This window comes from Tympanuchus pallidicinctus, unplaced genomic scaffold (genome assembly GCF_026119805.1).
Source record: "Tympanuchus pallidicinctus isolate F22 unplaced genomic scaffold, pur_lepc_1.0 scaffold33, whole genome shotgun sequence".
NCBI lineage: Eukaryota > Metazoa > Chordata > Aves > Galliformes > Phasianidae > Tympanuchus > Tympanuchus pallidicinctus.
In genome coordinates, this window is record NW_026294751.1 from 1,879,667 (window position 1) to 1,894,706 (window position 15,040).

A 15,040-nucleotide genomic window follows, 5' to 3' on the forward strand; every position below is an offset into this window, starting at 1 on the left:
TGTAGACGCCGAAGCACATGCGTTGCAAGCTAGGAAAACATTGCCTTAAGGAATGACAGATTAAAATATCTTTCCCATGATATAACTGTTATTTCAGGAAAGTGGCATTAATTGTGATTGCTTATCTATTAATTTATTATAATTCTTCTTTTCCCGCCTCCAGGCTGTACCTACACATGAAATGTACTCTAGGCTCAGCTGGGGCTGATTAATAGGAGGTTATCTGGGAAATGCTTAAAGCTGCCTGGAATAGATAATAGTAGCAGGGGTAATTAAAATGTCTTTTGCATTTGAAAAATAAATTTTGCAGTTTTTAAGGGTTAGTTTTGTCTGCTGCTTTCCTAAAGGCAGAGAGATAAATTGGATTTTCAGAATCACGCAACACTCAACAGTAGAGTAGACAATAGCATCCCGAGCGGGAACAAAAGCAGCAAGCTGGAAAGCCCAGACCAGAATGGCTCCTGGTGTTGGGAAGAAGTGGCCCATGGATAATGAGAGCAGAGCTCATCTCGTGCACAGGCCTTTCTGCAGAGCACACAGGATGGAGCTGTAATGGTGGTGGAGCTGCTGATGGTTCTGCTGGGTTGTTCAGCCCAGATCTGCCCACAGCCCTCCCTGCCATCCCACCCCTCACCCTGCAGCTCCCCACTGGGGGACGGTTGGGGTTACAGAGCAGATACGTTACCAGAGTGGTGAAGATGAAGTGGTAGTACTCCGTCATCATTCCCATTGCCATGGCCTTGGGGAGAGGAGGGAAAGGCAGTTAGTGGGGGAAAGGAGGGAGTAAAACTCTTCTCCAAGGAGCAGTGATGCAGTGGCACAGACTGCACAGGGAGTCCCTGCAGGCATCCAGAACTGTGGGGATGTGGCACTTGGGGACATGGTCAGTGGGCATGGTAGGGTTGGGTTGAGCTTGGATCTTGGGGATTGTGGAGAGCTTCTCCAAGCTCAGTGATTCTGTGATTCTCTGATTCCATAATCAGGAGACAGTCGTGGTTGTCCCTGCGGTGCTGACTGTGAGCTTGCTTTCTGCAGAAAAACACATGCAGGAGCACTTTAAAATCTCCACTGATGGGAAAGCAACTTCACGTCCCCCAGGAGATGTTTACTTCCCTTGTTTTCTGCTGAAATTACTAGGGCAGAATTTCGCTCCGAGGAAGGAAGTGACAGTTTGGAAAGAAGCAGGATGTCAAAAACCACGGGTAAAGGAAAGGATGGAGATCACAAGCCTTGAAGTTGTACCTCTGGGGTGCATCTTCACCCCGAGATTCTTGGGAATCTCTTTCGAGAGCCTTGTACCTGTGGCCTGTGGGGCTCTCAGAGCTGCACACCTGGGTGCAGAAATAGATGTCTTTGAGGACATGTGAAATCAGAGGAGTAAATAGAGGGTTCAGGTGCAGGAGGTGGTGGTGGATGGCAGCTCTGTCCTGCTGCAGGCAGCCAGCCCTGCTCCTGCAGCACGAGCACAGCTGATGTCTGGGATGGTGGGGAAATAAATCCGTGGTGAACCAGGGGTGGGAGTTGCAGGTGAGCCCCAGGATGGGATGGGAACTCCATCAAAGTGAAGGCAGCACATCTATATACTGTGGAGAGCTGCAGCTGTTTGGAGACAGCTGCCAAGGGGAGCAGAGGGGCTGAGAAGCAAGAGAACAGGCATACAGCATTACGAAGTGACCAGAAATGGGCATAGCTGGAGAACACAGATAACGCCCATGAGCAGGCAGAGCTCTCCCACAAAGTCCTGCAGTGATTTGTTTGTCCAGGAAGGAAAGGAACGGAGTGGCCGCTGCTGCTGACAAAAGAGCAAACCCTGCTGACACACAGAAGGGCTCTGGAGAAGTTCCTTCCCTGCAGCCCCCCCTCCTCCATCTTCCTCACTCTGCACTCGCAGCGACAAGCGGAGCAGATGGCACAATAAACTATAATAAACCACATGATAAGTGAACAGCACTGAGCACAGCCAGCATGCTAAAATAATAGGCAGGAGACAATGAGTCCCTTCTATTGCTTTCTTTAATAATCCCTCCTAGGCTTTCTGATTTCTCTTCATTTTGCATCAAGCAGGTTGCAGGAGAAGTCTCTTTCTCTGCTTGCTTTCCCAGCCCTTCAGGGCATCTATTTAATCTGTATGGCAGCGTCTTGCTGGGCTGATCTGAGCAGCGCTCTTCCTGAAATGTTTCCCTCTGTCTGATGCTGACCCTGCCACGTAATGGCACTTGGGTGAGAGGAGCTGGGCCAGCAGCTGTGACAGAGGCAGGAGACAGGGAAGGAGGGGGGGGAGCCTGGTGACAGCAGATCATTGATATCTGGTTAGAGTGCAAGAACTGCACACAGTGCCTGGGAGGTCATGGCTGCAGCACTGCTGCAAGGAGTGGGGCTGAGACCTCAGTGGTGCCACCGTGGCATTTGTGCAGGATGGCCCAAAGGCTGCCTTAGGAGAGCTAGCATGGAATGTATGTGTTGTACCTTCTGCTGTAGGCAGGACTGAGCCCAGGTCCCCACCCCTCGTGTCCCCATCTCCCCCCGTGTCCCCAAAGTCCCCCCGCTCACCTGCCTGAGGATCTGGGCTGCCATCAGGTGGCTGCAGTCGAAGATGATGCGGAACTCCCTGCCCCGCTTCATCTCCTTCAGCAGAGGCCGTGCATCGTCCGTGTCCAGCGGCAGCTGGCGGATCTTCAGGCGGATGTTGTACCGTGATGGGGCCATGATGAGCTCCTGCAGCCGGATGAGGCCTTCAGGCATTGCACAAAGACAAACCCAGAGCGTTATGGGATGGGCTGCCCTGCCCTGCAGGCGGGCATCAGAGTAAGCTGTTTCCTTTTGGTAATAATAGGGATGCAGACAAGCCGTTCCTCCCTGCCCTGGATGCTAAAGGTCTATCAGAGTAAAGGGCAGAGCTGGGTCCTGGCACTGGGTGGGAAGAGGGGAACAGGGCTGCTCCCAAACTCAGTCATCTCTGTTGTCAAACTGCTTTTTCTTAAGCAAATATGCCCTTGAGAAAGGACAGGCTGTGATAATTATCTACATGACAAATTAAAATCCCTGGTATTTATCATGGGCAACAGCAAAAGAAAAAAATGAAAACGCACTTAGATTTATGAATAGCGTGGTTCATAGCGGGCACTTAATCACAACTTGTAACCGTCTCGCTGTCCTTAGAATTCGTTCCTGTTTTATGTGGAATGTACAAAGCTGTGCTGAATGCAGCTGAGCTGGAGCTATTGGTATCTCATGCTGCAAGAAGGAGTTCAGCAGATGCCTATCGCAGGCAGGAAAAGCAAAGCGAGTCCCCGTGCATAGTAGAAGTGCATTAGAATATGCCACGAAGGGAACATACTGTGACCCACATTTGCAAAACAGGAATGTCAAACTGTGTTCTCATCAGCCCTCCCCTAAAGAAACCATTTGGTTTAGTGGAATGAGGTTGGACAGGCTCTCCAATGTGTCTTTTGTTTCTGCTCTTTTTTAATCTATAGCGCTGTGCAGCTCTTTGCTTTGTTTAACCATCAACAGCATTCTTTAAGTGAAAAACTTTGTCAGCTACTTTTTTATAGAATTAGCCAAAAAAAACAAAAAAAAACTTTGCAGAACTGCCTTTGCTTTCAGCTGGGAAAGTCCATTCCCAATGGCAGCCGTGGAGCTGGGCCAGGCACTGCCCTGCAGCTCTGATCCCCCTCATCCCTCTGTCCCAGCCCTGGCTTCTATGTGCCCAAGGATGGAAAAGCTCTGGGATGGGACCCCCGGGGTGTTCTGCACACTGTGAGATTTGGCTTCCAGATGGGTTCCTGGGAGCACCTCCTAAATGGGACCCACAATAAGAAACCTCCCAGATTCCTCCTTTCAAAGCACCTCCTTCACCTACCTGTGCTGTCATCGTAAACCACAGTGGCTGACCTCCATTTCAAGTACTGCACCAGGTCCAGAATGGCATGGCTAAGGGAAGCATAGTCAGGATAAAGGTTGACGTAGAAAGTGTCCTTGTTATCCAAAGGGTGGTGCTTCCACCGGAGCTGGATGTGTGGCACCTCCAGGGCATTGCAGATGGACTGCACAGCGTTGGTGCAGGAGCCTTGGGATGGTCCGAATATTGCTACGACGCCGAGAGCCAGCTGGTCACAGGCTGCAAGGGGTGAGAGGCCATCAGCAGAGCAAGGCTGCAGTGTGGGGTGGGGGCAGTGGGGCAACGGACAGACTGAGCTGTGGAGATGCCAAAGACATCACCCACCTGCAGCCAGGCCACTCAGCCACTGGGTGCCTCTTTGGCATCCTTTGTGCTGAGCCCCCCAAGCTCATCCCATGGGGTGTGCCTGGGGCTGACATCCCCTTGGAGCAGCTCATGTCCATTGATCTGAGCTGAATATGCTTCAGAGGGTAATTACCTCTTAATGGCAGTGTGGCTGGGGGCTGCCCGGTTAGCTCGCCATTAGGGCTGTGTTGGGTATGAGCACAGAAATGATCAAAATTGCCCTGACAAATGTGTTTTCCCATCAATTTTAATAGAGTTTCTTTTCTGCCAAATAATGCTTCCCCGAGCTCCGCTGAAGCTTTCACTGAGAAATTAAAGCAGAACAACTGCATTTAGGGCTGGAGGCATTTTGGGGGGAAAAAAACACTGAAGTTTTTCACAGGAACAGATTATTTCTCTGTCGCCTCTGCTGCCTCCCTCCAAATCAAAGGGCAGCGTGGGGTTTTTTGACAGCTCTGCTTCATTGCAAAGCATTAGGAAAGCTGCCCTGAAAGAAAGCAAGCCGACGTTCTGCACCGGGGAGGTTTGAATTGCTGGGGATACAATGAAATAAACACAGCGTGGCCTACAGACCTGCGTGCAGGATGAGAAGCAAGCACTGAAAGGAGCTTTGTGGGGACAAAAGGAGCAGTTGCTGCCCTGTGTCAGTGCCTTGGAGGGTCGGCCCCGTGCAGTTGTGCACTGAGCCCACGGCTGAGGGGAATGCATTGCCTGCTCACCTTTCTTGGTGGCTTCAAAGCTGTCGTGGAAGTGTATCCTCTGGATGTCGTAGGTCAGCGTGGTGTTGGGCAGCAGCGTTCTGTTCCTGTTGATGATGTTGGCAGAAAATCGGAAGGCTTGCTCCTCTGCGCTCATCACCTGCGTGTTGGGGCCATCGGTGTACTCAAAGATCCCTCCTGGAACACAAAAGGAGCAGGATGGAGCCGTGGATGCTGTGGTTACGGTGGCACACAGCAAGGGCTAGAAGGCTCGGGTGGAGCTGTGCCATCAGTGAGCTGACCAACAGCTCATCCCAGGCTGCTGTAGAATCATAAAGTGGTTCAGCTCATTGGCAGGTGCTGCAGGGAAGCTTTTGGTGTCAGCTTTTCAGGGACAAATCTGATGCCTTGGAGTATGTGTATGAGGCAGGTGCATGGCATGCTGTGGGAGCAGGGCCAGCCCTGGGGAGGGGCGCACTGCTGGGCTGGGCTGCTGCTTCTCATGGCCTTTCAGTGCCCTTCCCGTCTTCCATCGTTCCTCGTGTTTGCTCATCCAAGTCCTTAATTCACACCAGCAGAGATCTGCCTATCCCACAGCACATCAGCTCAGTAATGCACATCTCGGATGCTGCTTCCTCGTGCTCAGGAGCTGTTTGTGCCATTACACCTCCCCATGGGCAGCGAGCTCATGTCGTGGCATTGCTACGTCTTGTCCTCAATTCCCTGCTGACAGCCAACCTAATGGAAGCAACTCGGGGTGGCTGTAAATTATGCACTTGTACATCATTGTAGGTACAGCCCTGCGCCCTTCGCGGAGCTGCGGAAAGGCTCACAAACCCTGCTCCATCTTATTAAAAAGTAAACCAAAATAATTAATGGATGAGCGAGATAAGCAAGTGCAACTGGTAACAGATGGGCTCTGGGTTTGTTAGTGGGAAGAAAATCTTCCTTTCCAATTTAAGGTGGACCTAAAGTATTTCATTACAGACATTGGAGTTGTTCACTGAATGTTTTCACTGGGAAAAAATATTTTAGGTCTCGGTAGTAACATGGGCAATGGGGGGAAGAGTAAAGAAAAGATTCTGGAGACCCATTTCAATCCTATGGGATCTCCAAGCAGTCACTGTAGAACGCCCAGCAGTGTGGGCAGGAGCCCAGGATGGCTGTCCCAGAGCCCCATACTCACTGCATCCTGCTGTAACCTCTGGCTATTGAGGGATGGATTCACCCCTATCAGCTGTACACACCGGTAGTTCATCCACGTTTCACAGGGTAGGGAAGATTCTTGCTCAATATTACACCAGAAACAATAAACAGGAATGAAGTGAGCATGAGGTTCATCCTCTCTGTTCAAAGATTTACTGCCCAGAACATTGTAGCAGAAGATTTTTTTGTGTTTTCCAGCATCATCCCGGAATGATAACTGGTTTCGTGTGACATCGATCACAGAGCAGCTGACACGAGCTTTCAGAGTTCCTTTGCAGCACGTCTTATTAGGGCACAATACAGAAGGTCTGCCTGTGTGGATTACTGCTGCTTGAGCCCAAATAAATTCCCATTCCAGACATCCAATTGGATATAATAGGTTTTTTGACAGAAACAAATTTTCCGTGCAACCACCCAATAGCTTGAATTTAGTACCAGGCAGTGGAAGAGGGCAGGAAGGAGCCATATATCTCTGACTGCACTGCCGGGTGCTGCAGACACCAGGACAGTGTGAAATCCATGTTTGCAGAGGTGCCAGCAGCAGGCACCACTGAGTGCTCAGCACCGAGGGATGCTGTGTGCTGCCTCTCTCCTGGCTCTGGGTCTCTCCTTCAGATATATTCATTGCAATCATTATTTAAAGAGCCTAATAACCGGCTTGGAGCAGCTGATTAATGCATAATCTTCATCATGATTACATAGCATAACTGGCATTAATTTGAAAAGGCGGCTAATTATGAAAATAATTGTTGCAGCTTTTCCATTTGAACGAAGTGGAGATGATTTGTGGGATGGCATCAGCTTGCAGATCGTGGGGAGACTTGGGACCCCCTGTACCCCTCGGTGCAACGTGCTGCAGGGCTCCAGCAAGCAGCCTTCCACTGAGCAGCACAGGAAAGTCAGCACAAGGTCTGAAAACTGAGCATTTACCCTCAGAATGAACATGAAGCAGCCATTCCATGGGCACACCAGAATTCCCATTGGTGCTGAGAGCAGAGGGAGCTCGGAGGGGCTGTCAGCTCCGCAGGGTGCAATGGCTGCAGGGGGATAGGAGCTGTGCTGTGCCCCTCTTGGGTGGAACACGGAGAGCCAACAGGCTGTCAAAAGCCAACAGCAGAGCAGCTTCCACTTTTATATACTTGTAAAGCAGTTTTATCAGAGATAGTAAAAGTAAAAGCTCTCTGGTGTGGCCGCTTCTCATTCAACCACTTCTGTCTCCGTCTGGGTGTTGCTGAAGTTATTTCCAGCACTGGGGAGATCAGTGGCTGCTGCTCCCTGATGTGTGGCTGGCTGGCAGCACCCAGAGCTGCTGTGCAGTGTCCTGCAGATGATCAGAGGGCATTTGCTGCACAGTACACCCAGGAAGGGACCTTGCTGTTTCCTTGCCCAGGCAATGACACACAGGTCCACCTTGCAATGCTATGAGCTGCTCAGCTCACACTGAGGTTCAGACTGTGTTTGTTTGCGTATATATATATATTTTTTTTCCCAAAAAACCTTGTTTTTGTCCCACATTTGGTATGATGGGAACTAGATCTGGGAACCAGCCCATGGGAGATGCCTCAGTGCAGAGTGCAGAGTGCTGCTGGATGCTCTCCATCATCAGCACTGACTGTAAGCAGTTGGTGGTAGAGCAGAGTGCTGGATGGGATGATCAGGGTGGGGGTGGGTTGCAGTGTTGGGTTGTTGGGTGAGCTCCATGCACTGCAACTCTGTGCTTTTCTGCAGTATCTGGGGAAGGCACAGGGAGAAACTCTGAGTCATCAGATCCCAGCAGTGGCTGGGATTCTGACTTCTTGGAGTTCAGGTATCAATCACCAGGCAGGTTAAGTAAATGTTTGTCTTTTCCCTTTAGAGTAGGCTAATTGCTCTCCAGAGAATGTCAATCACTTAATGAGAAAGCACACTAATTAGGATCTGCTTCGTGTCTTATCATTTTGTGTTACTCGATCTGACTGGATGGCCACTGACATTGCTGCTGAGGTGGGAATTGAGCAGCAATTCACAACGAGAACCCAAAGCAAAAGGCTGAACTTGTGCCTGGGATGTGGAGCTCTGGGAAGGGCTGTGCACAGCTGAGCCCAAACCTGTGCACTGCTGCCCCATCCCAACTAGGGATGGTAGGAATCCAGAGCTGTGCCAAGAGAGCAGAGCTGTGTCCAGGCTCCATCCTCTGCTTCGCCCTTTGGTTGCAATCAGAGCTGCTTCCAGCTTTGCAGAAAGCCGGGTCAGGAAAGTCAGAGTGGTTCAGGTTATCACTTTCTCCTCCCTCCCCCTTTTTAACAAAACAAACAGCTCCATCCTCAGCAAGAACTTCCTTCAGCGCTCGGTGCGTGGTGCGATCTCGTCTTCTACTCCGCACAAAATCACCGAGTTATTTAGCTCCGAAGAACAACCATTCCGATAGCACTTCTCTCTCCCCCGCTGACAGTGTTGTTAACACATTTAGACAGCTTTCTGACAGCCTTTCCGTGTGACATCCTGGCAGAAGTGCTTGGTTTGAAATCGCTCTCGCTGGGTGCAGCACGAGAGCTGCTGCCTCCCCTCGCCTTGTGCCTTGGTCCGGCACTTTGTCCTCTTCTGCTGGACCCCGTTTGGGGATGGTGTGAGCACAGGGCTGAGCTTTGCACGACTCCTGCCTGTGCATCCACCAGGGGAGGTTTGGCACTTTGCTTCCGCTGCTGGGAGTGGTGCAGTCAGGGGACGGCACTGCCTTGCTTCATGTGTTCCCAAGGCTGGGTCTGAACCCTCAGGGAGAAATGGGAAAACACCAGTGGAAAGTAAAGGGAGTTCCCTGAGTTGTGCACTGAGTATGGAGTGAACACTGCCCAGTCATAGAATCACAGAATCATTCAGGCTGGAGAAGCCCTCTCAGACCCCCAAGTCCAACACCCTGCTCCCCCCCACCCCCATGCCCATACGTTCCTCATTGCCACATCTCTCCAGTTCTGAACACCTCCACGGATGGTGATCCCAGCACTCCCAGCACAGCCTGTGCCAATGCATCACCACTTGGAGAAGGAACTTCTCCTGCTATCCAACCTGACTCTCCCCTGGTGCAGCTGGAGACCACTACCAAGATTGCCCACTCAGCACATGGCTGCTGCAATAGTACCAAATGTGATGGAGACAACAGAATGCAAAGGCAATATCACTGCAGAGAAAAAAAAAAGGGCAACAACTACTTATTCCCCCCCCCCCCCCCAAATTTTTCTATGTTTCCTAAGGAGTTGCTACCACAGAACACTCCAACCCTGGATACAGCTTCCCTTGGTCTGGGCACTCTGTGCCCCCCTGGTGAGGGACCTGGGGGTGACGTCAGCATCAGAGCTACCCCCAGTGTGCAGCACGGGGATAGAGAAGCATTTGCTGAGTAATGCCAAGGAGATGAATTCGAGCAGAAAATGAAATCTGTCCTGTAAGGAGGGAATTCCTCCTGCCAGGGCAGCACGCCCAGCTCGGCGCCGAGCCGCACAGTGCAGCTCCCAGGAGACGGCATCTCCTTCTTTCTTCATTCTGATATTAAATATGCAAAATCTTATTTCATTTGCACTGTATTAGGTACTCCATGTCACGAGGGGTGACATCCTTCTCCTATGGATAAGCCGTTTAACGGATGAGCAGTCAAGTGGCAAAGAAATACATTATTAATGTTTCTGGTTAAATTAACTGATTAAGAGCACTGTAGCTAAAATGTATGTATCAGCACTTTAGCCTCACTAAATGAGAAATTAATGGAATTTGGCGGCTCGTTCTGTAACGAGGAGTAGATCGGGGCGGGCTGAGGGGCTGTGCCCAACGGGACGCCCGCAGGGAGCTGCAGGGATGTGCCTGGCTCTGTGCTCCCACTGCTGGGTTGCGATAGGGGGATAGAAGGGGTGGGGGCTGCTGGTGCAGCAGGGCAACGTGGGGACACTGAGGGTCAGGGTGGGGGCTGCTGCAGCTCCTGGCGCTGCTCCTCGTTTGCACGGGGTGAGCTGTGTGCCCTCGCAGCAGCCGCGGCCAAGAGCGGATCAAAGCGCCGAGAGGAGATCAAAGGCCTTCTGCAGTGCTACAGCAGCAAGGAATTAAGTGAGCAACAGATTTCCTAATGATATTTACATTTCTCATTTGCATAGGACGTGATCAACATGAAACGGGCTTTTTCGTTTCGTTTTGTTTTCTTTTTTTAAGCAGGCTCAATTAATTAATTTTTAAAGGTGTCATCATGGTCTCTCAGGAGTAGATTCCATCAAGGTAAGGGCAATGGAAATGCCAGGAAGAGTCAGGTTTACCCAGTGCACAGTGTGGCACAGCAGTGCTGGGTGCAGGAGGGAGCAACTCTGGATGCAGGGGACAGCACAGCTGGGTGCATGGGATAGCAGAGCTGAATGCATGGGATAACAGAGCTGAATGCATGGGGTGACAGAGCTGAATGCATGGGGTGACAGAGCTGAATGCATGGGATAGCAGTGCTGAATGCATGGGATAACAGAGCTGAATGCATGGGATAACAAGGCTGAATGCATGGGATAACAAGGCTGAATGCATGGGCTAGCAGTGCTGAATGCATGGGATAACAGAGCTGGGTGCAGGTGGGAGCAGAGCTGGGTGTAAGGGACAGAAGTGTGTGGATGTGGATCTGTTTTTGCTGAGGTTGCCACCAATACAGAACTCAGCCGCAGTGCTTCCGTGCATCGTGCCCTGCCACACTGTCACTGCTCTGCTCCCCAAACCTTTCTGGGGCTGTGTATGCTCAGCAGCTGTCCTGGCAGCACTGCCTGGAAGTGGGAGTGGGACATAGAGGTGTCCCACATTGGAATGAAGTCTGAAATGAAACCTCAAACCCAATTAAAATCAGAGTTCCCGCATGTTAATTAAATTCCTCTTCAATATTCATTGCGAGGCCCCAGCTAATAAGTGTTAAAATCCACCTGGCGTGCAGCATTGCAATATTAGGCTTAAGGAATCGAAATTAAATCCTACACTTCATTCACAATGTAACCAAATAGTGGCAGTCAATTGTTTCCCATTCTCCTGTGGATGCGTCCAAAAACGGCGAGATGAGGAGCGGAATAGCAAACGCGGTTCTGCAAATATTATGACATATTGTTTGTCATCTGCCCTAAATATTTAACAGTTCGGTTTTGCAAGATTGTTGTGCCACCTGCTGAGAATTTGCTCCTGATAGATACGGAGTTTGATTGGCAAACAGAGTTCTGTTTCGGAGCTGAAAATCCCAAACCCATAGTGGGGTCCTCCTGGTTGGTGTCCTGTCCATTCCTCCCCACTCTTTGTAATAGAAAGCATTGAGAGAGGGGAAAAAAAAGCACAGAATTCTCTGGAAAGATGCTTTCTGCTGCATCCCTCTGCCCTCTGCCCGAACTCCTCTGCAGGGAAAGAGATGAAAGCTCTGTAATAGATTTCATTTCCCCATCACTCACTCTTTGCTCACAAACCACACATGGAGCAGAGGGATGCGCCTGGAGCTGCAGGAGAACTTGAGTGTCCCATAAGCATTCAGAATGGACCAAAAAAAGCCCCTTCCCTCTGATGGAGGAGAACAAAGCACGTGGCAGAGCCCAGGAGCTGTCTGTGCCCCCTGCAATGGGGGGGGCTGCAGGGATCTGATTGCCACAGGGGCAGAGCTGAGCGCAGCCTGAGCTGTGTGCTAATGGAGCTGCGTGTTCATTAATATCACTGAGCCAACCGAGCAGATCGCAAATTGAAGCAGGTAAATTATGAGTTTGATAGCTTGGAAAAGGGGAAACTTCAAGAATGCTTCGTTTGTAAAGAGGGTGGAAGAGGAAAACTTTATTAAAGGATTCCTAGGCAGTGCAAAAGGAGCGTTGTTGTTGAGGGCTCCCAACTTTACCATGAGCAGCAGTGGGTGAGCTGCTCTGAGCTGACCCCAAAGCCTGGGGGCTGTGTGGGCACTCAGTGGTGTGTTGCTGCACAGTGTTTTCCCAGGGATGGCATTGATCCACGCAGAACTAATTAATGAGATGCAATGCGCTCATTGTAATGAGCGTGGTGAGGAGCACGCTGCTGCAGGGGGCTGGGGTTACTGGGGTGGAGGGCCATGCACTGAGTTACAGGTGCTGGGGTGGGCAGGGGTCTGCAGTGCCCACCTGGAGCCTGCACTGCTGTGTGGCTGCAGCTCCGTGGGGAACACACAGGGTCAGATATTGCAGGTGTGGCAGTGAGAGGAGAGCTGCCTTGGCATGGGAAATGACCACCTGCTGCTTTTCCCAAAGTGGCTTTTTTCAGCAATTCCTTTCCTTTTAGGAGAATCGGTGATTTCCTGTGTGCTATTTGTTGGGCATGAGGGGTAAGCAGGGAGTGACGAGCTGAGAATGGCGTGAGTTCAATGGAAAAGAGGATTGCTGGGAGTTGGGTGAACTCGGGAGGAAGGGCTGCATGTGGGTGGGAGGTGCAGAGTGAGCGTGGGGTGCCACAAGCTGAATCTGGCTTCAATTAAACAGCATTCAAGGGAGAGAAGCAGGAAAGCTGGGAGTGAAGGCTGCCTGCTGCCCACCCCATCCATGTGCAGTGCCCAAGAGCCTTCTCCTCCCCATGGTGTCTGCAGTGAGTGGTGGGCTGCTCACAAGGTTGGGCAAAACACTCCTCCTCCTGCACGTGGAACTGAGCCCAGAGACCTGAACCCTTCTTATCCCTTCATTGCAAAACCCAAACGGTGCCTTCAGTCCCATAGTGCAGAGCAAGAGAGAGATGAATCAGAGCGGTCCACGTGAAAGCAAATTTGGAGAGAGACGGTTCTGTTGTCGCACAGAGCGTCTTCGTTCTTGACGCGTGCAATATATTGAAAGGCTGTTTGGAAAAGGTGCTTCTGGCATCTCCCAGCCCAGCACTACGTGGGAAAGCACAGCAGACAGAAGGCTCCTCCTGCGGGTGCCCCCTCAGCCCCCGCTTCCCATGCAGGGAGGGGTGGGCAGGGATGCGGTTCCCTCTCAGGCAGCAGCTCACAGGAAGCACGATGTGAATTATTTTGCTTCTTAAATGCTGTTTGTGGAAATACTTCAAGGCCTGACCTCAATCTCGTCTCACCAGACAATGAGTCGGAATAACCCCACCGCTCAGCGTTTCGCTGGGCTTTGTTCTATAAAGAGAATGCTGTGGCTTTATAGTTTAAAGAGACAAAATGACAGCAGCTATCGACGGCAAGGAGGGGAGGGAGTGGGTTTGAAATCTGTTTGCAGGTGGTAGAATCGTGACTCAGAAGGATGGGTCTTTGCTCAGGATCACAGAACTGAGCCCGGCTCAGCGCGGTCCATATGAGCTCTGCTGCTGTCCCCATGGCAGCACCAGGGCTGGTGGGGATGGCTTTGGGCCATCCCCCCCCATCTGTCCTTTCAAAAGAAAGGAAACTGCTGTTATGTGCTGTCCTGGTGGGCTGCAGAGCGAATGGAGCAAGCAGCACAAAGCTGCACGGTGCGACCTGGCAATGCTGGGCCACCAGGAAAGCACTCGGAAATTCGCAGGGAGGAAAAGGTCTCAGGTTCACTCTGCAGGAACCCTGGGTTTGTGCTGCCTTTGAGCTCCCGTGAGCTGTTTTAGACACCGAAAACTCTCAGCTGATGAAAGATATTCCCAGGGTGGAAATCTGTGCCAGTTGTCAGCCAGCATCTCACTCCTTTCCATGCATTAACTGCCAGCAGCAACTAAAAATCCAACTGGCATCCATGCGCCCACCAGCCCTGTGTGCTGTGGGACTGCTCCACCTGGGTTCCATCCAGAGCATCATCACCTGCAGCACAGCAGAGCACAGCTGGGGCTGAGCACTGTGCTGGCTCCCCGGGGCCACAGCACCAGGTAGAGCACGACAGGCTCTCAGCTGTAATTGCTTTTCTCAGGTGGAATAGTAATGGGAGCGGGGAATCAAACCGTTGCTGTGTTTGCACTTCAGCAGCTGGGGGATCACTTATTGCTCCTAAAATGCAGCTGGGGATGGGGCAAAGGGCTGAGCTGGGGGTGCTCGGCTGCTGCTCACAACCACTTTTATATAACAGCTTCTGCTGGTTTGTTGCCCCTGAGCAGCATGGAGGTGAGCAAGGAAGGAGAAGCGGTGCTTGATATTGAGCTCCTGGTTTCAGGCAGGCACTGAAAGCATTAAGCAAAGGGTAAGAAGGGGAATTATTGGCCTGACTGGCAAAGCAGAGCCCTGTGGTACTGAGATTTTTGCAGCTTTTCTCTCCAATGACGTTTTCAAATGCTTGCGTGTCCTTCCAGGTGTGTGAGCTCAGACAGCAGCTGCTTTGCAATCACGACCAGGGAGCTGGAAGGCAGCAGGGCAGCCGGGGAAGTGGCTGTGCTTGTAGCTGAGAGCTATAGCAAATGCATCAGAACTTCTGGAGCTTAGTCCCAGACAAAGAGCCAAAGTCTCAGATGGTACAGAAGAGCACAGGGCAGCAGAGATCAGAATTCCATGTGCCTTCCTGCTCTGCAGGAACAGCCTGTCTTTTGGAGACACACATAGAATCAATGAGGTCAGAAAAGCCCTCTCAGCCCCTCCCCAGCTCCAATCCCAGCTCACCCCTTCTATGCCCACTGGCCATTGCCACATCCCTGTGGTTCTGAGCACCTCTGGGGATGGTGAACCACCACTCTCTGGGCAGCGTGTGCCGATTCATCACCACTCTGAGAAGGAATTTCTCCTACTAGCCAACCTGATATTGATATTATCTAGAAGCATGAGCTGAAGCACGGGTAAAGCATTACTAATAAAGGTGGTAGGAGAAGCCATGCATACTTTCTTAGTCAAAACTTGCCCCTTTCACTGGATGCAATGTTTCAATGTTACTGTTGGCTTTTTACACCAGTGCTGCTGCTGCTGGCTTCACGCTGTGTGCATCCATCCCCCCCATCCATGTCCCCTTCACTGCCATCTCCC

At 51.2% G+C, this 15,040-nt stretch overlaps 1 protein-coding gene across 1 annotated transcript in view; it reads right to left on the reverse strand.

Moving 5' to 3' along the window:
- Window positions 1-15,040, reverse strand: part of GRIK3 (glutamate ionotropic receptor kainate type subunit 3) — a 69,324-nt gene that overhangs the window by 27,683 nt on the left and 26,601 nt on the right. Inside the window, exons 2-5 of the mRNA XM_052698775.1 lie at window positions 4,966-5,142; window positions 3,863-4,120; window positions 2,551-2,732; window positions 686-739 (exon numbers count right to left, since the gene is read on the reverse strand). Of these exons, the coding sequence (XP_052554735.1) occupies window positions 686-739; window positions 2,551-2,732; window positions 3,863-4,120; window positions 4,966-5,142 (671 nt within the window). The remainder of the gene's footprint in view (window positions 1-685; window positions 740-2,550; window positions 2,733-3,862; window positions 4,121-4,965; window positions 5,143-15,040) is intronic.